The sequence below is a fragment of the Vulpes lagopus genome, chromosome 8 (genome assembly GCF_018345385.1).
Source record: "Vulpes lagopus strain Blue_001 chromosome 8, ASM1834538v1, whole genome shotgun sequence".
Classification (NCBI taxonomy): domain Eukaryota; kingdom Metazoa; phylum Chordata; class Mammalia; order Carnivora; family Canidae; genus Vulpes; species Vulpes lagopus.
This window is the reverse complement of record NC_054831.1, coordinates 16,794,188-16,818,943: the sequence shown is the minus strand read 5'-3', so window position 1 is coordinate 16,818,943 and position 24,756 is coordinate 16,794,188. Positions and strand designations below refer to the sequence as shown.

Below are 24,756 nucleotides of genomic sequence, written 5' to 3'. Positions count from 1 at the left end.
AAAAAATTTTTTTTGTTTTCCTTGAAAACACTTTTGAAGTACAAATAGCCCCAGGGTAGGGGAGGAAGGATGTTAAGTGGAAAAACAGCACTTCAAGGGACTTGCTGTCTTCCTTGTTAAAAAGGGTAGCGGGTGCAGACAGAGGACCACAGGCAGATAAATGGCAGCTCCGAGAGGAATGCTCAGCTGCCACCCTTGCCCTGCTTTCTCTGTGCATATTCGAGATTACTCTTCTCCCCACCACCCCCGACCAGGAGGACCAGGGTATATCAGTCACTGTCTCGCTCTGCTCCGGGCAGGGTCTTCCCTGAGCTCCCTCCACCCAAAGAAGGTTCGTAGATTTAGCCAAAAAGAAAAAGAAAACAGGATGCCCAGTTAAACGTGAATTTCAGATAAACAAGGAATGAGTTTTTAAGTATGCTTCATGCAACATGTGGGACGTGCTTATGAATTATTTGTTGTTTATCTCAGATTCAGGTTAAGCTGGACATCCTGTATTGTAGTTGGCAATCGTGCCCAGAGGGTGCCTGAGGCCCAGGGTTTGGGAAACAGGACCGTGGGAATACGCTTTTGACCACTTCCCGCAGCTTCTCCCCAGTGCCTGGGGCTATGCCCTCCTTGCCCTGCTGCTGGGCCTGTCCACACTCGCCCCAGGAGAGGCACCTCCCCCTGCACCCCTGTGCTTTCTCCCCTTGCGGAGCACCTGGGCACCAGCTGGGGACTTCTCACGCATGCTCTGCTCCCGCGGGATGCAGGTGCTCAGGAGTGAGGAGAGCCCTTCCCCTCCACCTCTGCCACAGCTGGGCTTCTGGGAAGAGAATGGAAGAAGGACACGGATGCTTGGGCCAGTCTCAGCGCCAGCAGCTGGGGTGAAGGAAAGAAGCATGTAGGCCTCAATCATGGGGTCAGGAGAGCCTGCGGAAAAAGAAGGGTGGGTAGAGGAAGTGCGCAGCCCACTCGACCGGGCACTTCCTTTCTACATGTGAGTGAGGAGGCAGGGTTATGGCAACCAAAGGCAGTGCTTGACCTAGTCCAGACTCAGTTCCCACTGCTTCCCAGGCACTCTGCTAACATCCAGCTAGGACCCAGAAGGCACCCCCAGGCGCTCTGACACCCTGGGCCCTAGGGCCAACATCCTCACCTGCTGCCTCCACTTCCCCAGAGGTGGCCTTCCTCTCAGACCCTGCCAGCTCCCTGTCCATGGTTGTCTCTCACTGCCTTCCTCTGGTCTGTTTGTCCTTCCAGCCTCTTGGAAAATGGACAAATTCCTGAACCGCTTCCACCTGAGCGAACCAGAAGCAAGCACCCAATTCATGACCCAAAATTACCAGGACTCGCCAAATTACCAGACGCCCGGAACAGGAAGCTCGGAGCCCAGGGACAAACCCAAATAGAGACAACTGCCTGCCAGACATCAGGCTTCGCGCTGCAGATGTGTGTGTCCACTGTGCCCCGCCAGTTGGTCTGAGTGTAGAACACTCTCTGGGTACGGAACCCCTTCTCTTCCAAATTAAAAAAAAAAAAAAAAGTCATCCAGGGCAGACTGGTTGGTTGTGTTCTTTCCTAACCTGTCATCTTTCAAAAACTGAGAAGAGATTAATCAATGTCCAGCCCTGGGGTTTTCCTATAAATGTGAGTTGGGGTGGGGGGGGCAGGGTGCTGGCGTAGATGGAGAGGCAGGAAGTGGGGGTTCCTAGGCCTCAACTGTCACTGAGGCACTGTGTGGCCTTGAGCAAATCACATGTCCTCCCTAAAGTTCTGCTTCCTCGATTGTGAAACCAAGGTAAGATGGAGAGTTGGAGCAGTTGGTTTATCACCACAGTCCTTTCCAACTCTGACATCCAACAGATGTTGTTGGCACCTCGTACGCATGTGCCTGACCTGCTAGGTGCTAGGGATCCATATGTGAACAGGGCAGACAAAACCTAGGGCTTGCTTCAGGAGTTTACAGTCCAGGCTGGGAGGGAAAGGTTCATCAGATGGCCACAAGCAAATTGCAACAAATGTGGTACGTGCTATGAGGGTGTAAGGGGACCTGCTCTGCGTGCCAGGGTGCACAGTAAAGGCCCAGGCAAGGCCTCTCAGAGGAAGTGGTGTCTAACTCAGGACTGAAAAATGTGGAAGGAGTTAACTGTGAATGGGGATGGAGGTGGGAGACCATGCCAAAGAGAGGGAACATCACCTCTTAGCTCCAGCATCTTCCAGAAGGGCTTGCATGGCATCTTCCAGGCCAATAGTATGGCCACCTGGACAGATGGGCAAAGACCAGAACATGCCTGGTCTTGCAGCCATGCTGAAGTTTTGGGTTGTACCTTGAAAGCAATGGGAAACCACTGGATAATAACTAGATTGGAGGGGAAGTAGGGGTGCAATCTGATTTACACTTTTACAAAACTATGAAGAAACTCCTTGGTGTCTTCGAGGCAAGGATTTTCGGTGCCTCACTCCCCTGGATGCCCTCTGAAGTTTGCTTGGCTCTTCTACCCAAGGCCCCCTTGGGGGTACCTCTTTTGCCATAGTCTCACTCACAGGCTGAACTCTGATTCCTTGACTCCCCTATGCCCAGCTCCAGTCCTCTTAGCACCCCCCAACACTTCACCACGCCCCCCCCCAGCTCAGTTTCCCTCCAAGAGTTAATAACCCCTCTCTACTTGGCCAGAATACAGCAATGTTAGTGACTCACGTGTACAGAGTGCCTTGAGATCCCCAGATGAAAGAGGCAGGCTGCAGCTGGGCACAGGGTTATTACCTTCTCAGAGCCATGCCCTGCACTAGCTGGAAGGCAGAGGTGCCCTGGCCAACCACTCAGCCCAGCTGAACATATCTTAACTGGTTGGAAGATTTGAGTGCCAGCCATCTGAAGAAGGCCATGAGGTGGGAGCCTGAGTCTGGGAAGGGAATTGGACAACACTTCCCCCCCAACATTGATAGACTGAGCTCCCCACCTAAGTGATGGGCACTAAATTCTGGTTCTGCAGAAGGGCCTTTGGTGCCAGCCCAGGCAGTAGGAACTCCCTCACCCTCTCGTATCCTAGCAGGCAAGCTTGTCAGCAGGGCTAAAAGCAGAACCAAAAGGAAGTGTCCATTTGCAGCGTCATGGAAGGCAGCCTTGGAAGGGGCATTCTGGGTGTGTGCGAACCTCACACTCCCAGGCTCTTCTCCCTGCAGCCCCCACTCCACCAGGCCTAGAGTGTAATTGGCAGCTCCGGTTGGTGCCCAAGGCCGGGATAAATAGCAGGTCAGCTTACTAGAGCAGCCCCAAATCGAGACACATCCTCCCCTCTTCTGCTTTTAATTCCTTGTGGCTAGCATGTTTATTTTGGGTGAGGAAAAAAAATCGGATGTTTATCCTTCGAGGAAATTATCGGCTTGCTTTCCTTCCTTCCCCCCCCCCCCTTTCTTTTCTCCTGGTGTTTTGGGCTTTGAGTTCAGCTGCGGGAGAGACCCCCACCCTTCTGGCCCCAAAATGTGAAAAAAGAACAAAGCTGGCCCAGGCTTGAGGCTGAAGCCAGCCCTGCCAGACGGTCCTGAAAGCCACAGAGAAGGAGGTCCAGCGCCAGGAAAGGGAACCAAAAGGGCCAGGGACTCCTGGGGAAACCCACCCTGTACTCTGCTCTCTGCCCGCACAGGACTTTAGGCCTCTTGCCCCTTTTCTTTGGACTGTCTCCTCCAGGGAGAAACAAAATGAGCATGTAGATCGCTGAGAAATCTCTAACAAAGCAGATAGGAAACATGTAGCAAGCCCTTTGCAGGGATCGGAGAGCTGACACTATCATCATCATCATCGTTATCAGATAGTATTTGTTGAGCACTTTCTGCACACCAGGCGCCGTGCCAGACGCCTAACAAGTGGTATCTCATGTAACCCACTCCTGCCCAGCTTCCCGGCCTCCACGCAGATCCTCTCATTCCACCCTCCCAACAACCTGATAATGTCGGTGTTGCTATTCTCACTATATGTATAGATGAGGAAACTGTCATTCCCAAGAAGTTAAGGGACCTACTCCCTGCTCCAGAACTAGTAATGATGGTGTCTGCTGTGAACCTGGGCCTGTCACTCTCCCTATGCAGAGAGAAAACAGTACTCTTATTTTCCTCCCTGTGGGCTACATAAAATAAAGGCCAGAACTTCTATTTATTCAGAAGCCAGGTGGGCTGAGAAGGAAGGCTGGAAGTTCCAGAAGAATTTAAGGGGAGTCTCACCCAGCATCTGCCCTTCCCCTAGCTTCAGCTATTCTAGATCAAGTGTGATTTGTGGGAAGGGCCAACACCTGGACACACGCGGCAACAGCCTGGCCCATCCCCCTACCCCACTTGCCCAACGCTTTACCACCCTCAATGTGTGGAATCACCCCTTTCCCCAGGAACCTCACCTGTGTGACAGCTGCTCTCAGGGAAGGAAGAGAAGTGGAGGAGAAGGGAAAGAAAGCCATATGGGAAGACTTCCTGATGACGGTGACGATGATGATGGTGGGGGTGGTGGTAGTGGGTTCAGGTTCCAGCTGAACAGCCAGGGGCTAGATAGCGAGCCTGGTGGGTGCATTAAGTGGTGTAGTTTTAAAAAGCACAACTTTTCTTACTGAGCAGAGCCAAATTCACATAGAATCTCTACCATAGATAGCCCTGTGACCTCAGGCAACTTCCTCAAATGTACTGGACCTGTGTTTCAAATGCAAAAAAAAAAAAAAAAAAAAAAAAACCCAAAAAACAGTATAACAAGAAAAGCGTGGAAATAAATGCCTTCCCTGAAGATCTCTCGCTCCAGTTAGATGAGAGAGCAAGCAAGGCACCCAGGCGCAGTGCTTGGCATGCAGGCTGTTCAGTAAATGCATGTTTTCCTCTCCTTCCCTGCCTCCACCTCACCTGCTTTGCTCCCCACCTGGGCCCTGGGCTGGAGCAAGCAGTGTGGCTACGGGTAGTAGGAAAGAACCACCCTCCCCAGATGAGAGTCCTCCCCAAAAACCCCATCAGAGTCTCAGAGGCCCCAGGAAAAGGTCTGGCAGCCAAGGGATCCTCAAGCCCCAGCCCGGCATCCCCCTCCCAAGCTCAGCAAAACATTGGGAGGCTTGGATCAGGGAAGAGAGCCCAGTTCCTTAGCAACTAACAAGCATTTCCCTGTAAAGACAAAGACCCTTCACTCAGAATGCTCCTTCCCACCCTTCCCACCCCGCCTCTCCAGGTGTCTGATGTACTTTGCAGGAGTGGGGCTAGGGGCTGCCCCCCATCCCCTCCACCCCCACCAGAGGTCTAGGGGCCTTTTGCCCCACCCTCCCAACCATCTTGATATTACCTGTAATTATCCCACAGCACCTTTCATCCTGGTGCTAATTAACTTTCCCATTCTCCCCCGCCTCCCCCCCCCCCCAGCTGCCGGGGAACACATGAGGCATGCATGCACACACACACACACACACACACACACACCACATGCCCGCATGCACACACACATACACAGATGCCCATGTTTCCCCCTCAGAGACCCTCGCTCCATTTTCGAGACCAGGAAAATAAGGTTACAGAGAGGAGCCAGTTCCTTGCGGGTTCCCATCTGCCTCCTCAGTACTTGGAAGGAGAAACAGGAGCTGAATAGGCTGGCTCAGGGAGAGGGGAAGACAGGGTCCCCCTGAGCATCCTGGGGGAAGAGGAACCAGGAAAGAGAAAAGCCTTTGGAAAAGACTAAGGAGAACTGTGCCAGGACAGAGGTCTTGGCTCCGAGTGCCACTTTGGTGCCACCAAATGCCAGCCGTCCTGCTTAGCACAGAGAGAACATTTCAAAGGGAAAAAAGGAAATAGTTCAACAAAAAAGGAAAGGAAGAGAAAGAGGCAGAAAAAGAAGGAAATAGAGGGAAAAAAGGGATGGCCATCTGGTCTGACGTAAGTAGGAGGACTGCTTGGCCGGGAGGGGAGGACTGAGTCTAGTGCCATTCACTGCTGTGTGAGCCTCGACGAGTCAGCTGCCCTCTCTGAGCCTCTATAAAATAGCTCTAGATGGGTGTTCTCCGAGGACCCCTCTACTTGAATATTCTCCAACTTTATGTGCTTATTTTGGGGAATGGTAGAGAAAGCCTCTACCACTGTCCATTTGACTGGGTAGGGATGGGAATAGGGGAGGAAAAGCCCCCAGAACAGGGTAAAACCTTGGGATTGAGAATCAAAAGGAGCCAAGTGCATTTGGCTGCAGAAAACCCTACCAGGAGAGCCAAACTAAGAGGTTTGCAGATGTGGGGAACAGCAGACCTTGGGGTTTCAGGAGAACCTGTTCCCTGAAGCAACAACCAGCAACAGAGCTCATCCTCCCCAGATCCAGGCTAAAGGAAAGCCATTCAGGGAGCCTAGTGGAGGAGCATCTGGGTCTGCACCCAGGGATGGGGGGGTAGAAGTGCAGAGCCTTTCGACATGCCCCGAATGAGAGCAGGACCTGAAAGCATCCCCTTGATTCCTCTTGAGCTGGAGTTCAGCCCACTGCCAGAAGTCACCTGGAAAGGGGTTGAGCTTGTCAGAAAGGCAGGCTGAGTGGGCTTCCTCCAGGGCCTGGACCCAAGGGTAAGCATCCAGGAGTCCAGACAGCATCTACCCACACCCATACCCCTACACATTCACCCTCTCACGTGCTCCCACACCTTCACTCACACTACTCACCTTCACTCCCCCACACAAGCTCACACACTCACACTCACATATATACTCACGATACTTACCTTCATGCATACACATGAACATATTCACATGCTTGCACACACACTCTCTCTCTCTCTCTCTCTCTCACACACACACACACACACACAGAGAGAGAGAGAGAGAGAGAGAGAGAGAGAGAGAGAAATTTGCCCTGAAGTCCATAAGGAAGCTAAGCATGCAATTTAAAGTCACCATAAAAAAGCGCATCCTTTACGGACACACTGTGGCTGAAGCCAGCATTGATGGAGTCTCTGTTGTATGCAAAGAATGGAAGAAACTACAAAAGAAACCTAACAGGTCCCTGCCCTCCGGAGGGTGTCCCTCAGGAGCCATGTGACTGGGAGACCTAAGGCTCTCAGCACTGGTGGCAGGAAGATAGGCTAACAAGTAGGAGAAGAGGGGGGTAGAGGGGGCACTGCAGCCAGGGGAAGATGAGGCGGCCTATGGAGAGGCCCAATAGACCTGTGAGGGTCCTGAAGTAAAGCAGAAAGGCACACATGAAGACAAACCGGCCAGTCCCTAGCCATTGTCCCCCTGGTACATGCTCACACCTGTAGGTCACTAACCTACCCTCAAACCCCAGTCCATAGATGGACCTTGTGTGCATTTGCCCATGAGGATACGGGTCACCATTGTCCAGAGCTCTCCTGTCTTCCTCCCCCTACACCCTTAGAACCAGGCCAGCCCATCCACACATATACAAACGTGCGTGCGCACACTTACACACACCTCTACTATACGCATCCTGCACACACATACTGTAAATACACCAGCCCACACAAAATCACATGGTGTACGCACCCGCTAGACACTCCAGGGTTTCAACTCTGCCAAGCTCTTTCTAGACATCCATACAAGCTGTGTGTACATGCATTGTTCAGCCTGGGCAGTTGTGAACATAGGATTTGCATGCACATGCAATCTCCATATATGCATGCCCACTTTGTTCACAACCTACACACACACGAACCCATCGGTGACACAGACACACACAACATCCCTTGGAATAGAGTGAGAACCAGACAGGGCCTAGCCCTGATCTCACTTTGCAGTCTCCTGATGCAGCAAATAGATTTGGGGCAGTAGCTATCAGCATTGTCTGTGTGTGTGTGTGTGTGTGTGTGTGTGTACATGCATGCACATGTGCCCACGCATACTTAGGGAGGTCAGATGGGAGTAAAAGGGAGGTTCTGGCAGAGGAGGGGAACAGGCCTTCCCCTGGAGTCCAGAAAGAAGGACCCAGACACACACCCATCCTCCCAGTGGCCCTGCCTCTGGGCCCTTAGCTGGCCGCCAGGCCAAGGAAAGGAGAAGCTAAAAGTGGCCAGCCTGAACTGCTAAATTGGTCCCCAGCAGAGAAGGGGAAACGCGTCAGTTCCCTGGGGAAGTGGCCGAGCCCAGGGTGGCCACAGGCCCCTGGGCTTCTACTCCAATGGAAAAAAAGTTGCTCAAATAGATCTGACGCTTTGTTTTCGAACCTAAAATACCTTGTGGTGACTGCCGGAAGTGTGACCGCGGGAGGGAAGTGGGGCAAGAAGGGAGGGTTAGTTCGAGTTTCCATTGCGGCGACTTTTTCTTTCGTTTGGGGTCTAGAAGAAGCTCTCTCGCCAATCTGAGAGATGGCTCTGCGAGAGGGGAGTGGAGCTCTGAGATTCAGGGCCAGGGTACCCACAGCCACAGTCACCCTTGGCCCGCTGCCATCCCTCCCCCTTGAGGTTTCTGAACCACCTGCGTCCTCCTGAGCCATCAGAATTTTATCTCAGGCCACCTGGTGGCAGGCAGCAAAGCTGACCCAGGGGAGAGGGGCTGACACCAGTCACAGGTGACTTTGCCTTCAGAGACATCATCTTCCTTAGTGGACTTTGATGTAATGTTTTTAACTTTATTTATTTATTTAAGTCATCTCTACACCCAGCATGGGGGTCAAATTCACGACCCTGAGATCAAGAGTCACGTGCTCCTCCGACTGAGCCAGCCAGGCACCCCTGATGTAATTTGCTTTAAACTAAGATCGAGCCTAAACAGAACTTTTCAAAGAGCAGACAATAAATGAGCTGGACTACAGCACAGACCCACATATTCTGATTCCGTACTTTAATGTCAGTGGCACTGGCTCCAAAATGCAAAGAAGGGGAAGAATTACTACATAAAACAGGATCTCAACATGCACTCTCCAACACTCTCCCCTTCTCTTTATTTTTCTTCACATCACCACTTCCTATAGATTTACGGATTGCCCATCCCCACCCTGAACACTCACGAGGCATTGCGTCTCCCCACAGCAAGGACTTCCAAGTTTTCATCCCTGCCCCAATCCCAATACCTGACACAGTAGGTGCGCAAGAGATCACTGTCCTATGTTGACAACAATTGGGCAGAGGCGTAGCCATCAAACAGTTCTGTTGCCTCATGGGGACTTGTTAATTCAGAAGAGGCCTGCTAGACACCAGACCCTGGAAACAGGTGGCAAGAACGTGGGCTGGGAGGAGGACACAAAAGGTAAACAATACAAAATCAGTAGTGGTTCCTGCCCCTTCTGAAACATGTGAAAGGTGGGAGGTGACATGTATCCAAGGATTCCACAAATAAATGTAAAAAGGTAAGAGGGATGATGGCAACCTAGAAGTGGTGTCTGCTTATCCCCTGGTCCCCTGGGAGGGGGCTATCATAGGAGAGGCTTTCCTGAGTAAGTGGGGGCTGAACCAAAGGATGAACTGACCTGATGTCCCTCAAAGACATCGCAATCCAAGAGAAAATGCCACAACACAGTGGGTGCAAGGTGCTGGGCCAACAGGATGGCGGTTTGGCATTTGGGGACTCGCAGGCCGCGGGCCCCTGGCCCCTGGATATGGAGGAGGATTCGAACTGGTGGCCGCAGAGGGCCAGTGGTGCGGCTCCCGGCTGGGGAGGGAGGGGGGCTGTGAACCCGGGCTGCAGTTCAGAGGCGGCCTGCAACTCCGTCCCTGGGTGATATTTACCGGCCTTTAATGACAGCAGGGTAATCACCTTAATGAAAAACTCCCTCCGGGCTCGGGGCGGCCAGACTGCGATGAGGAAACTGGGAGGCATTTCGAAGCTGCTGGTGACTCACGCTGAGTACGCCCCGAGCCTGCCTGCCATTGGGCACCGAAGACTCCCGGGTCCCCTTCCTGCTCTGCCCGCCACTCCAGCGCCGCCTCTGGGCTCATCCTGGGCCCAGGCCCACTCTCGTGGGCCAGGCCACCAGCACTCCTGACTCCCCCATACTGCCACCCTTAGCCAGGCCAGTGGCCGAGCCTCCTTTCTCTGTCCCCGGTGTCTCCAATGCCCCCTCCTCATTTGTGATCTCAGCTCCCCGGCTGCCTGCATTTGGGAAGGGCCACCCTGCGATATGCTCAAGGCACCCTGAAGATTCTGGGCCCTTATTATGGGCTTTGTATCCACTCTGCTAACCCATTTCACCACCAGTGCCTCAGTTTCCTGGACTGAGTAGCAGCAGCAGTTCAAGATTCTCCACGCCACCCCCCACCCTGCCCCCGGGTGGCTGGAGTATTAATTACAGTTTGTTCCTGACTTTGAAGATGAAAAATGCCAAGGATCATTACGACTCAATTAACGGGGCTATTACCACTTGAGTTTATGTATGATTAATCCTACCCCGCCCCCAACCTGGGATCCATGTTGCCTTGGACTCCTCAAGCTCCTTCTTTCTCTTGGATTTCATGCCTGGAGTTAGCCCCATTTCCTGTTTCTGCTAATAACATCAGGAATGGCCCAAAAGAATCCTGGCACATCATTCTCCAATGAATAGGTATGGAGCACCCCCATAAACCAGGTTCTTGCTAGGGATATAGCAGTGAGTGTCACAGACCCAAGCCTTTGCCTTTCTGGAGCTTACATCCTAGTCAGTGTCACATGTCTGATGGGATCCAGCATGTCCAGGCTCAGTACTGGTTCCCTCCTCTCCCCTCTAGGGTTCCTCATTCATCTACACAACAAACCATGATCAGGCCTAGTGGGCATTCTGAGAGAGAAGTCCCGGAAAGACAATGCTAATGGGTTCCATTCCAAAGATGAAAAAAAGAAAGTTGACATGAAAATGAACCTGGGTGGCTCAGTCAGTTAGGGGTCTATCTTCAGCTCAGGTCATGATCTCGAGGTCCTGGGATCAAATCCCGCTTCAGGCTTCCTGCTCAGTGGGGAGTCTGCTTCTCCCTCTCCTCTGTCCCTCATCCTGCTAGTGCTCTCTCTCTCTCTCTCTCAAATAAACAAAAATTTTAAATATAAGGGGGGAAAATCATAGCTCTTGGCACAGAATCCCCTTCCCCTCTCCCTCCCCTCCTGTCTGTGCCCCCCCCCCCCACTATGGGTCTCAGCCCTCCTCAGGGCCTTAATCAAGCCCTCCCTCCCAATGGGGTCTTCCCGTCTTCCTGGACAGGTGTCTCCTGCAAGCCTATGGCAGTCCTTCCACCTCTGAACTGTGCCCCCTCGAAACCTATAGCATGTCTTGTGCAGGGTTGCTCCTAACACAGCCTCATTCCACATTCCCCGTAAGCTGGCTGCTCCCTGACAGAGAGCAGGAGCCCAGTCTCAAGTTCACTTCCCTCCACAGAGTACACAGGAAGGGCTTCCTAGATGTTTGCCATATTGAAGCAAGAGAGGCTAAGTCCCAGACCTAGAAGTACCCCTGACAAAATTGAATTTTGGTAGACAAGGGGTACCCCCATCCTGCAGTGGGATGGCTGGGAGGTAGAAATGAAGGGACCAGGTAGAAAAATCCAAGTGGGTCAGGCTGTTCCTCAAATAGACCACGGGTCAGAATCACCAAGGTGGGCCCTTGAATCGAGCCAACAAGGAGAGCACCCAATGGGACCGGCCCAGGGCTAGTGCTTGGGAGACAAAGAGGAGTAAGACTCAGTGCCTCCCCTCCAGGAGCTTGGACACCATTCTCTTGTCTTCCAGTAACTTTCTGGGTGATCTTAGGGTAAACAATTCTGAACAGCTCAAATAATTCTGCAGTAACTGAGAGAGAGATATCATGCCCCTTATCCTTTGTACATTGTGCCCCAAGACCTATCAGGGAGGCTCATGCCAGCAGTAAAACTGATGGGCAGACTTCCAGTGGGTTCCAGCCAGCTAGTTCCCCCAGCCCTCAGGGTGATGGGACAGGTCCTGGGGCAGCGTCCGTCCTTTACCTCAGGAGCTGTAAAAAGAGTTTCATTTTCTAGGAGAGCATGACAAAGGTCAGGAAGCCCTACCTAAGCCATCTTGGGGAAAGAGGATCCTGACATGTCTTAGGCCCCAAAGAGTCATTAACTGCTTTTCCCCAGATCCCAGATTTTTGACCACACAGAACAGCCAAAAAGAACACAAAAGTCTGTCTCTAACTCCTCACCTTGATGAATGAGGCAAAGGGCCCCCTTGTTTGAGGCTGACGAGGGTCCTGAGCCAAGGAACTGGTAAGGGACAAGGATCTCAACCACAGCTCTCTGGTTTCTCACAGGTGTCTCTTACAGGGCTGGGAGAAGAGGAATCTGCCAGCCCCTCAGATCCCATGGGTGAAGCCTGTACCCCTGCAAGAGGCTGGCTGTGCAGAGAGCAGCAAGGGAAAACCAGTTCCAATCTCTCTCTCCATTTCTCTCTCTCTCACTCTTTTTGTTCCTGCTGAGTGCCTCCCCCACTGTCCCCTCACACACATTTTCTGGTTCATTTCAGATGACAAATTTCCTCTTTTCAAAAAGCCCCATCCCCCAAGAGTCCTTTCTGCAGATATACTATCCCTCCCAGTTGAGAAGGGGGCTGTCCCACAGTGGCCCCCAGGGGCAATGACGGGCCTTCTGAGCACATGACTCTACTTACCTTCCATGAACGCCTAAGCTAGCACAGCAAAGTTCCTATTGTAAGGCCTCATCCCCTGACCCATGCCTCCTTCTCCACAAGGATCCCAGACCAAGCTTTACAGAACACCCACCTCTACTGGGAACACTAACGTGTCTCCTCCTAACCCTTTTCTACAGTAGAATCCTGAAACAGTGGATTAACAGGCCTGGGAAGAACTTAGAGGTGGATTGTCTGGTCTGGTTCCTACCAGAAGCCCAGGAAAAGAGAGCCTGGTTCAAAGCCCTATAGATAATTCACGGTAGAACCCAGAACTCCTGATTCTACTCTCCACTTACCCAACCAGCAACATCTTTCCAAGTCTCACCTTCTAACCTGAGACCTGCCTTCCTTCCCCGCCCCAGCCTGGCCGGGCCCTAAACTCTCAGCTTCTCTGTCCCTATGGCAGTTACTCACAGCCTTGGACTTGTGTCTAAGGAGGGGGCTCCAGGACCACTTGGGGGCCCTTCCCCAGCAACGTCACTTTTTAACAAGACTTTCTCCCTTTTGGTCACCAGACCTGTCCCCAAATTGCTGGAAGTGTGATCAGAAACGATCCCGATTCAACATGATTATAAAGAGTTACTTTGAATTGGGGCACAAGCAGGTGTTTAAAATGGAAGAAGGGGGACCCTTGGGTGGCTCAGCGGTTGAGCATCTGTCTGTCTTCATTCAGGGCGTGATCCCAGGATCCAGGATCAAATCCCACATCGGGCTCCTTGTGGGGAGCCTGCTTCTCGCTCTGCCTATGTCTCTGCCTTTCTCTCTCTGTGTCTCTCATGAATAAATAAATAAAATCTTTTTTAAAAATTAAAATAAAATAAAATAAAATAAAATAAAATAAAAGTACATGGCTGATGTGACATGGTCATGGGACCTGAGCTCAGAGGCACAGTGACTATTCCACCTACTGAGAGCCCTGCTAAAACGCTGCCCACCCACCCCCACCCCCCCTGAGTGGGTAGCCTCCAACTGTCCCCTGGGCAGGGGCTCCTCCCCCACCACATACTGGGTCCAAGTAGCTGCTGGGAGGCAACATTCCAATGAACGTATCTTCTACCCACCACCTTCTCCACAAGTGCTATACCTATCTGTCCTATTACCCAGCTCTGCCGCTTATTTCTTTCTCTGGCAGCCATGAGGAGACAAAGGTGGGGACGAAGAGCAGTAGCTTGGAGTCACAAGGCCTTGAGTTCAAATGGCAGCTCAGCCGCCTCCTGGCTGGGTATCCTCCAATGAACAATTCGGACACTTTCCATTTTTTGAAAAAGCAAAATGTTAAGGGGGCAGCCCTAAAAACTTTTTCACTGGATTGTTGTGAAGAATGAGGACAATGAAGCAATGAAGTATAGCCACAGAGCTCCCATGGCCGCGTCTTCTGTGGCTTCGGGAGGAGCACCCCCTTCAAAAGTCTTCATGGGTACCAACACTATTTCCCCTCCAAAAGCTTCTTGGCCAAACCCACCTGGCCTCAGCTGGCTGTTGTCATTGAACAAATAGCAATGACCTCTAGAATACCAGGGAGAGATGGCCAGGGAGATTCCCTCAGTGACCTGTCTGTCCCCTGTGCACATCCTGTGGGGCACCCCAAGATGGAAAGCAACTGCATTGAGACAAGTGTCAATCCAGAGCAATACCGCCAGGGTGGGCCCTGTACCCACATTGGTGCCTGGAATGATGTGAGGAGCCCACTCTCTGCAGGCCAGCCCTCCAGCTGCTTGTCCCTGGGCCTGCTACCCACAGTCTCCTCATTCCACCAGTATTAATGAGCACCTACCTTTTCCAGGGATCATGCTAAGCACAGGGCTTCATTCCTTTGGGTGATTTCCTACCCTCTCTAAGCATTTTCTTTGAAAATGCAGATTGCCTCTGAGAAGAACAGTGCTATAATTGCTAACACCCCAGATTGAATTAATTGGGGGGAGGGGGCTCTTGTAAGATTGCAGAGAAAGACTGGATATGTTTAGCAGAAGGGGAGCTAAAGTTTGGAGGTGACTGCAGAACTAAGGAGCAAGACAGAGCAACCACCTGGCTTCTCTTGGGGCTGAATTCCTAGGGCCACATGGACACCTTCTTTCAGCCTTCCATCAAGACAAACGTACCTATTGCCCCCATATGTAGCAGCTGTCCCCACAAATGCAGCTGGCAAGGGAGCTGGGCTTGGTGGGAGAGAGCAACCAGGGGCTGGGAGGCCTTGGCCCTAGTGCAGAGGGGCCGGGCCTGCCTTTCACCATCTCCAGGCCCAGGACGCCCTGAACCAGTGCCTACTCGCTCCCCAACAAGTCCGGGGCTTGGAGTTCAGGTAATTAGGCCCTTGGCATTCTCACCTGAGCCCGCCAATAAACCTGAGACAATTGCCCTCGGCCCCTGCTCAGGAGAGAGAGAGGAGAGAAGAGGGGGAGGAAAGGAGGAAAAATTTTTTTCTCTGCTGGATGCAAGGCTTGGCGACCAGAAGGGAGAAGGCTATTAGTCTATAAGCAGCCACTCCAAACACCCCACACCCACTTCATACCCAGGCTTGTCCCCACCTGCCACAGAACCCTGGCCTCCATCTGCCACCATCATCCAGGCTAACAGGGGACACCTGTGGGGGCTCCTACCTGAAGAGGAGTCAGGCAAGAACGACCCCTGCTTACAGAGGCAGCCTTTCCACGGCAGGACTCCTTCCCTGGCAGAGGAGGGACAGAAAGGCATGAGTCCCCCCACCTCACCCCTGGAGCCAGAGCCACCCTCCAAAAAGTCTAGAAGGATGTGCCAGAGTCTTGAAGTGCAACCGAGTAACTTCTCTGTACCCTGTCTTATGTCACCCCCAGCGCTGGGGGCTGGTGCTCCTGCAGAGTGAGGACATTTCTTTAACCTTGGCACAGTGCCCAGCAGGTACCTGGTGCACGAACAGGACATTCTTTCTCCCCTAAAAAATAAACCCCAATGCTTCTTGTATATATGATCACATGGATAGGGGATATCTGGCCCTCGGTACTCCCTGCATCACTTATACGCGCCCTTAAGATACCCGGGTAGAGTAGGGGAGAGTATAGTTGACCAGTATTAACTGCCCTTTACGGGGTACCTTCAAGGGGGCTGGCATAAGTACTCTATGAGGATTATCTCATTTAAAGCTTCCTAAGGCATAAGTACTATTATTATCCCAATTTACAAATAAGGAAACTGAGGCTAAGAAAGAAATTCAGAAATTTGCCCCAGGTCACACTGACGTTTTAATGAATGCTTATTTAATTGAACTGAAGGCTCCCATTCTTTGTCAAGAACTAGGAGGAAGCAGGCGGCAGGCAATTTGCCCCCAAAGCCTCTTATCCAGTCTCACCAACAAGTAAGCAGGTGGTGGAGCAGGCCTCGGAGGTCTGCTACTTGCTCCTCTCTTCGATGCAACAAGTGCAGCTAGCCTAAAAGTGTTTGGGGGCCCCTCTCGGGAGGGGCTACACTCCTCCACAGTCTCTGGGGTCCTGGAAGCCTTCAAGGATCCCAAATCCTCCCACTGCCTCTGCCTTTCCTAACGCGGGCCCCTATATAACAGGACTGGGGTTTCCAGCTCCTCACTCTCCCCTTCTGGGGAGAGGTCTGGGCCGATGGGGAGGGGGTGCATCACGGCAGGGTCCTCCGGACTGGAGCTGGGCCGCCCGGAGGTCTCCCGCTTCCTTCCCCCTTCCCCCGAAGGCTGAGCTGTGCCTCGCGCGGGGAAACAAGGCCACTGCAGTCACTACCGTGGCCTGCCGCTCGCGCAAGGCCGCGCCGCCCCGGCGGCGTCCCCTGGCCCCGGGCGGGAACCCGCCGAGACCCCCGCGGCCTCCGGGTGCCCGCGCCGCAGGAAGCGCCGCGGAGGGGCCAGGTGCGGGCGGGCCTCGCTAGCCACCGCCGCTCGCCGCTGCTCCCAGGCTGCCGCGCTCCGCGGCCAGAGGCCAGAGCCGCTGGCTAATTTTTCACGCCCCCCAGACCGCCTCCCTAGGTGACGCTAGAGTCTGTGCGGTTCCTTTAAAGGCTGCGGGTTCCGTTCTTCTTTCCTTTTCCACTGGATGCCAAAATATGCAAATCCGGGGACCGGAATCAGCAGCCAAATCGAGGAGAAGGGGCGCGGCCGGCGCGTCACCGGATCCGCTCCTTGTATGGCTCTTCCCGGCTTGGCCCGCCGCCCCGCGACCCTCCCTGCAGCCGCCGGGGCCCCTCCCGCGCCCAGCCGGGCTCACACTGCCGCCCACGCCCCCGGGCCGGCCGCTCGCCCCCCTAGGGAGGGAGCCGGGGGCGGGAGGCGCTGCATGCCCTGATTCCGGCCGGAGCCGGGGACCGCTGCAGAGCGCTCCCTCTCCGCGCCGCGCGGGCGGAGGAGAGCCCGGGGGCGCAGCGCCTCCCCTGGATAGGTGTGGGGAGCCTGGCGGGAGCGGCAGCAGGGGTGGGGTGAGGGGGCTCGCGGGCGGCGGGAATCCCTCCTTTACCAAGAACCAGAGAAGATCTGGGGGAGGCCGGACCCTCCCACCCCCAGTTCTCCGCCGCGCGGAGGGGAGCGAGGTTGTCATCCACCCCCACCACGATGTGCAGCTCGGGAGTTCCTCCCACACGTCCCCGGCCCGCGTGGCCCTCCCACGGAGTGAGGCCCGGGGATCCTCTCTTCCTCCTTGTCAACACTCCCACTCCCCCTGAGAAATGCACGTTCCCCCAACCCCGACTCCCCAGCGTGGGGAAGGGGGGGGACGCGGGATTCACCGCGCCCACGCGGCCACCGAGGAGGGAATCCTCCCACGCCAAGCCGGTGCCGGTGCCGGTGTGATTCGGGGTCGCTCCCCCACGCTCCCTTTCTCTGCTCCCGCTCTCCCGCGGCCCGGCCGCGCGCGCTCCCGGAGCAGGCCTCGGGGAACGCAGCAGCCGCCCCCGGGATCTGCTGAGGCTCCGGGAGGTGACAGCGTCCCGGTCGGCAACCGGGAGGCCCCTGACTGCAGGGCGCCGGCAGGCAGCGATGGGGACAGCCCTGTGGAAGCGAGGGGGAGGGGAGGGACTAGAGGAGGTGGCTCGGAGACTGTGGGTTCGGCACACTCCTGCTGCAACTCCGTGGCGGGCCCTTCGCAGGCAGCCACAGACAGCGACTGCGCCTGGGCCTGCTGGGCCCTCCTGCCATCCCGTGGCCAAAGGGGGTGCTTTGGAACCGTTACGGAATTCTCAGGGCTTTGGTGCACGCGTCCCCTATCCCCTCAACTTTATTCCTACTTCCTTACCACCCAGACCGCACAATCTCGACCCCAGACCGCACATCCTCGACCCCCAAAAGTGCGGGGTGCTCGCCTCCCGCGCAGCCGCGCTGCAGCTCCGAGGCTCCGGGCCACTGCGCTCAGCAGGGAGTCAGCGCCGGGTCAGCGGCCCGGGGAGCTGCGGGGGTGTGGGCGGAGAGTCAGAGGGAGGGGTGGGGATCCTGGACCCGCGGTCCCTGACACGCAGGGCTCCTCCTCGAAGGGACGCGCTCCCTTTCTCCCCAGGCTCAGGCAGGGTCTTAGACGCGAGGGCAGCGGCGGGAGCGGGGTCGGAGCGCAACGCCTTTCCGGGAGGAGCCCAGCGTCCCTTTCACCCGCGCTCTCCCCCCCTTACTCCCTCAGCCTCCCACCCGGGATGGAGCCATGTGCGGCGTGGAGTCCCCGCGGTGGGAGAGGTACTGCGACGCTGCCTTTCCGGGGCGTTCAGCAAAGCCGTGGGGGTGTGGGGACGGCGGGGAGAGGGAGGGGGTCCACCGGCGCGGGGGCCGCCTCGGGGGGCGATCCCCCAGCCGTGGAGCTGGAGGAGAGGAGCCACTCCCGCCATGGAGACACGGGCCGGTTTTCCGCCGCCCTCCACCCTCGCTAGCTGAGGCTGGGCTTTCCCCCTCCAGCAAGAGCCGAAAGCTCCTTCAGGCCTGGAGAAGGCTGGGGCCCGGGAAGGCGGCGGGAGAGCTCCCTTGGCGGTCAGAACCCCTCCACGCGCAGAGGACAAAGCGTCGGAGCGCTCCGGGTCAGCGACCCGGGCGCGGTGCGCACGGGGGGCTTCGTCGGGGCAGGAAAGGCGCGGCGTCCCGGCGCGGACAGGGCTAGGGGAAGAGGCCGAGTTGTGTGCGCTGGAGAGCGAGAGCCCGGCGCGCTCCGGGTCTGAAACTACCTGTAGCTGCTGCTACCTGCCCGCCCCACCTCGGAAACAACAACAATGCTTCTCGCGCGCGCGCGTGTGTGTGCGTGTGATACGTGAGTGTGTGCGCGGCGTGTGCGGTGTGTGTGCAGCAGCCACTCCACACCCCGATCCGTAGTATTTTGCTGTATCCAGGTTGCGCCCGGGAGCGCGGCACCGCCCGCTTTGCGCCGGGGCGCAGCTTTCCTCCTACCGGGTGCGCTGCTCACTCCACCCGGCCGCACCCTCCGCACCTGGGCAAGGACCTGGGCGCCCCGGCCCGGGAGCCGGCTCGGCTTCACTCACCCCTCCCCTCTCTTCCCCGCTCTCCGCAGAGAATGTGATGGACATCGGTCTGACCAACGAGAAGCCCAACCCGGAACTCTCTTATTCGGGCTCCTTCCAGCCAGCCCCCGGCAACAAGACCGTGACCTACTTGGGAAAGTTCGCCTTCGACTCCCCTTCCAACTGGTGTCAGGACAACATCATTAGCCTCATGAGCGCCGGCATCTTGGGGGTGCCCCCGGCCTCAGGGGCACTCAGCACGCAGACCTCCACCGCCAGCATGGTGCAGCCGCCGCAGGGCGACGTGGAGGCCATGTACCCGGCGCTGCCCCCCTATTCTAACTGCAGTGATCTCTACTCGGAGCCTGTGTCTTTCCACGACCCCCAGGGCAACCCCGGGCTCGCCTATTCCCCCCAGGATTACCAATCGGCCAAGCCGGCCTTGGACAGCAATCTCTTCCCCATGATTCCTGACTACAACCTCTATCACCACCCCAACGACATGGGCTCCATTCCGGAGCACAAGCCCTTCCAGGGCATGGACCCCATCCGGGTCAACCCGCCCCCTATTACCCCTCTGGAGACCATCAAGGCGTTCAAAGACAAGCAGATCCACCCGGGCTTTGGCAGCCTGCCCCAGCCGCCGCTCACGCTCAAGCCCATCCGGCCCCGCAAGTATCCCAACCGGCCCAGCAAGACCCCGCTCCACGAGCGGCCCCACGCGTGCCCGGCGGAGGGCTGCGACCGCCGTTTCAGTCGCTCGGACGAGCTGACCCGGCACCTGCGCATCCACACGGGCCACAAGCCCTTCCAGTGCCGGATCTGCATGCGGAGCTTCAGTCGCAGCGACCACCTTACCACTCACATCCGCACGCACACGGGCGAGAAGCCCTTTGCCTGCGAGTTCTGCGGGCGCAAGTTTGCGCGCAGCGACGAGCGCAAGCGCCACGCCAAGATCCACCTCAAGCAAAAGGAGAAGAAGGCGGAGAAGGGGGGTGCGCCCTCTGCGTCCTCGGCGCCCCCCGTATCCCTGGCCCCTGTGGTCACCACCTGCGCCTGAGGCTCGGGCCCCCAGATCCCCACTTTTCCCCTCCAGTGTCTCCCAGCTGCTCGCCTGAAAGCAGCGGGAAAGCTAGCTACGGAGGCGCAGGGGCCGCGCCCTGGCCTCTCCATGGACGTAAGGTCCCTTGTTCCCCTTCGATGTCCCCCGTTTCCACCCTTTCACACCGGCCAACGGTCGGGGGCCAGGGCAGGAGGCGCCCTCCCTTCGCTGCCCCCCCTTAACCAAGGCGTGGGGGCGGAAAGGTGGCGTCTAGCCCGCTTTGTTCAGTTCGGATCGTCTTGATCCAGGGGCCGCTGGGCCGCGCCAAGGACCTGCGGGGGACTGAAGGCGGGGCCCGCCCAAGCCTCGCCCGACCCAAGCACCTCACGGCTCCCCCCACGTCTCCCTCGGTTCCCCCTCGAAGACCCGAGAGGGGGAGGGGGTAAGGAGCGCACCAAAGCGCAGAGCTTGCTGCCCGCCGCACGCACGCGCGCCTGCGTGCGGGGATGCGCGCGAGTGTGCGTGCTCGCGTGAGTGTTATGTGTGTGGGTGTGTGTGGGTGTGGGTGTGGGTGCGCGCGCGCGCACGCGTGTGTGTGGGTGTGTGAGACTCTTGAGCTGAACTGGGCTGTGTCCACCCCAAACTCTTCCCCACATCGGGTCCCCAGGCCGCTGGGGGAATGTCCCAGGTTGGGGGCCTGCACGTGGCCGGATGAGACGGTCTTCCATCTGCTCGGAAATAATGTTTCTTACAGAAATGCCTCGGATGCCGCCGCCGCGGGGCTGCTACCGCCGTGTAGGGTTCGGCCCCTCAGCACCCCTCCTTTTCCGAGCGCTTCCCTCTTAGGCCTCAGGGCAGTTTGATCTGCGGGGAGAAGGAGCAGCCATCACTAAACCTGCCTTGCAACAGACCTATTTCCTCAGCCCCACTTTTCAAAATCTCTGTTCCTGAGTTCACCCTCGGCCCTTTCTCCCCCCTCCTCTCCCTTCGCTCTAAGCCTTTTCCCATCTCTTTCAAAATCTTCTTCTTCCAGAAAGGCAGGCCTCAACCAGCCACCTCATTTCACCATCTTTCTGTTTTTGCTCGCACATACCCATTTCTCCTTCCCCGCCATTGATGGGAAAACAGGCTCATTTTTCAGCCTTTGTCATGGCCAACACAACAGGTAGAATTAAAATCTATGTGGTGTGTGTGTGTGTGTGTGTGTGTGTGCACGTATGTGTATATACACGCATACATGCATATGTATATATAACACACACACACAATATGTACTCCTAGTAAAATAAAATTTCTAAGGTACTTGGCTATCCAGTGCAGTGCACCGGGATAAAGAGAATTTGTAGGTATATAAGCTTTAAATGATTTATTTTTTATGAAAAATTTAACTGATGAGATTATATCTACATAGGTATGTGTATGTATATATACACATATGTATGTATGTAGGTATACCTGCATATACACACATCTCTGTCCAAATTTTCCTTAAAGATATGGGTATTTTTGCATTAATCCATGTTTCTGAATGAGGCATATCTTTTCCCCCTTAGCCAGTCTCACCTTCTCCCCGCCCTACCTCACCTCTTCTCAGGCACCCCCTCCTCCCTAGCGCTTCCCCCACACAGGGGTGACTCTTTTGAAGTGGAGTAGTAGGGAAGGTTGCTCTGACACAGCTTCCAGCACAGTCTTGACTGAATGTACTGTTCCCTATTAGCGTTATTTCTCCTGTGGTCACTAAGCTGCCCAGAGAGAAGGAACAAAGGTCTGGAGTTTACAGAATGTCTGTTTTTAAAGTCACTTTATGCGTTTCCCACTTTTTTTTTTTTTTTTTTTAAGAAAAAAAGCATCGGGGGTTTTTGTTTTGTTTTGTTTTTTTGTTTTTTGGGTTTGTTTTTTGTTTTTTGTTTCCTTTGGTGGTGGATAAATAATACTAAAAGGAGTCTAGTGAAAGGGAAAAAAATCAAAGAGCAGGGGGATTGTGAATTTCCAGGTACTTGGACTTTTTGTAGGAGAGAGAAGAGGGTGAAGTTTGCCAGGAGGGCCCATATTTTTTCAGCTGAAGGGTAAAATCTTTCTTTGCAGAGACAGTATTTTGCTGAATACTTTTTATAATGTGATGATTATTAAAAACAAAAATTTTGGTCACTTCAAAGCTGGAAGGAGGAATCAAATATCCTTTAATATTTTTTCCTTGCTCCTTCTGGTTTATGCATGTCACTGCATGATAATCTGAGTTTTCCTTTGTTTTAATAAAACTGTTCTCAGACATTTAAGCTTAAACTAAGAGAAAAATAACTTTGTTGCCAAAAGGTTGTGCTATCCAGATTTTTTATATGTCTGCATGTTTAAAAAAAAAACAACAAAAGAAAATGCACTCTAACTTATGTGAACTGAGAGAAAAAAAATCAGGTTTTAAACAGGAAAACCTATGGGGAATGATATTTTTTGAAAGACTTTTGTATAAAGTTGAGTACTTAGAAAAAGACAAACCAGATGTAATATATTTTGTGGATGTTTTTATTTCTTGGATTTATAGTACCTTATACTAAGGTTAAAAAAATATGCTTGATATTGTGAAAAGGTGAAATTCTTCACCAACATTTCATTTGCTCCTTTGTCACATTGTTATGCCAATATAATATAGTTAATGAAAACAGCATTTTTAAAAACCGAAATATTGAAATGGTGTAATGTTGTACCATTTGCACTGTGAGCAAATGCTAATACAGTAAATATATTGTGTTTGCTGACAATCAGCCGGCCTATAAATCTCCTTATTTTATTTCTTGTTTTCATAGTATAAAGTTTTGGTTTGGCCTGTTTTTTGTCTTGTTTTGTTTTTGGCTGCTTGTTGGTTTGATAGGTTCTTATGCCAGGTTTTGCTGTTCTTGCTCTGAAAACTCAAGGTGAAACATGGAATTTGGCCTTATTAGAAGTTGGTCAGAATTTTGCGCGGGTTCTGGTGTTTCAAATCCAGTGTGGAGTGTTTACTGTGGTTCTAACAGAATAGGATTCTTCCTCCATACTGCCGAGACTCTCAAACTGCCAGAGAGATGAGGCTAACAGATGAAATAAACTCATGGGAATCAGGACTACTGACCAAAACCTTCTAGAACCCTTCTCCCTGGTTTCTAATGGGTTTTGAGGGTAGAGAAGTGGGGGTCTTCTAGTTGATAAACTATGCCTCTGGAGGTAACAGGGCGCTCCAGAGCAGGACCCTGTAAAGTCTGTACAGTAACACTGAGTAGTGCTCTTGCTAAAGCTTTTGAAGCCTGAAAAACAGGTGGAGACTTGAGAGAGGGTTCTTCAAGGTTGGCAAGATAACCAGAAAGATTGGAGGCTCTATTGTGGTCAGATAATTGGGAAAAAATCAGATTTTAAAATTCTGCAACTTCAGTCCTACTTGGATGGGACTGTCCAGGCCTCACTATTTGTAGCTGCCTGGGAAAGAGGGTCTTGGCTGAAACCACAGCTCTTATGAACTCCCCAGGGACCCCATGCTCCTGAGAGGAGAAAGAACCTTTGGGATTTGGAGAACTTACAAGGAATATTTTATATAGCATTAACTGCTCACATTTTATGACTTCTATCTCCCATAGATGTGATGCTTCCCCTACTCTATGAGCTTTCTTCTCCAGAATCTTACCCTTTCTTAACTGAGTTCCTATGCCAACCCTAGAGCTTTCTCCTGGTTCTCTTAGAGAGATACGTATCCACCACTTTCTTCGAGTGTCCCCCATCTCCACTCTGCTCCCCTCACCTTATTTCCCGTGAGTCTTTACAATCCTTTATCCTCATGAGGCTTGTTCTAGAATGGTCTTTGGGCAGATCTATCCTTTCTCTCCCTTTCTTCCTGATTGCCCTTTAAAACACTCAGTTGGGCTTCTCTGTCATGTATTTTGCGTACCATCTGCCTCAGTGAAGCTTAGGGGCAGGAGCTCCATGTCTGATACTGCACTGTGTAAATGTAGCACCATACTGCAACTCAGGGGACAGTGTCTTGACACCTGAAGCAACCATCCAGTGACAGAAACGTAGTATAGCGTCCCTGCTCAGAAACTACTCTTGCTGCCCCAATCAGGCCCATCACCTTGAAAAATGTGGGTGGTATTTCTGGCTGGCTATAGTTACCAAAAAGTTGAGGGCAGACCTGGGTGGAGGTGGTGGGTTGTGGCCTTAGAAAAGAATGTTTTTGAAGTTCAAGACCAATAAAGAGAATGCGGTATGGAATCTTACATTTTCTCACCCACGCAATTCTAGGTCAGTGGCTGCCATCTTGAATTCCCTTCTCTCACCTCATGAAACTTTCGAAATTCCAGACTGCAACTATAGCCACAAGGAAGTGTCCTTTTTTAACAAAGAGAATCCAAGATGACTGAAAAGTCCTAATGATTGAGTATATAATCCACCTCTTTGCTAAACTAGGTATTTGCTTCCAGATTTCTATGTGTTTTTCAAGTGCATATTATCAGAGAAGGATAGTGTCACTGGGTGTCTTCATAGTTAGCATCCAGCCCCACCTGCACCTTCCCCAATCAGATCAGGCCTTCAGAGTTACACTTTCGTCAACAGTGTACTATGCTTCATGATTAATAAACTCACTTCCCATTGGTGCATATTACTCAACTCAACCTGGTTCAACCACTGGGTGACAATATGGCAGCCCGCCTGGCTGGCACCAGCCCTTGTATGGTGTAATCTCTGATTCATGCTTTGTAGCTAGATAAGGTTGTCCCAGATAGCATCACACCAGCAAC

The 24,756-nt window shown here is 53.6% G+C and overlaps 2 protein-coding genes across 6 annotated transcripts in view; both read left to right on the top strand.

The window, feature by feature from the left end:
• PEBP4 (phosphatidylethanolamine binding protein 4) overlaps nt 1-1,541 on the top strand; it is a 248,890-nt gene extending 247,349 nt beyond the window's left edge. For all 5 annotated transcript variants that reach the window (XM_041767325.1, XM_041767328.1, XM_041767326.1 and 2 more), the window contains exon 7: nt 1,246-1,541. In XM_041767325.1, the coding sequence (XP_041623259.1) occupies nt 1,246-1,394 (149 nt within the window). In that variant the 3' untranslated portion in view covers nt 1,395-1,541. The remainder of the gene's footprint in view (nt 1-1,245) is intronic.
• Nucleotides 1,542-18,117: 16,576 nt separating this feature from the next.
• On the top strand, nt 18,118-22,749 carry EGR3 (early growth response 3). Its single transcript, XM_041765172.1, has 2 exons — nt 18,118-18,184; nt 19,005-22,749. Exons 1-2 carry the CDS (start codon nt 18,145-18,147, stop codon nt 20,012-20,014), a joined length of 1,050 nt encoding a protein of 349 aa, XP_041621106.1. The 5' UTR covers nt 18,118-18,144; the 3' UTR covers nt 20,015-22,749.
• Nucleotides 22,750-24,756: the final 2,007 nt, after the last annotated feature.

Bases quoted from the DNA above. Each gene is read 5' to 3' on its own strand.
- EGR3 (XM_041765172.1), top strand. From the start codon at position 18,145: ATGGAGCCATGTGCGGCGTGGAGTCCCCGCGGTGGGAGAG. The intron at 18,185-19,004 runs GTACTGCGACGC...CGCTCTCCGCAG, and splicing joins GAGTCCCCGCGGTGGGAGAG to AGAATGTGATGGACATCGGT.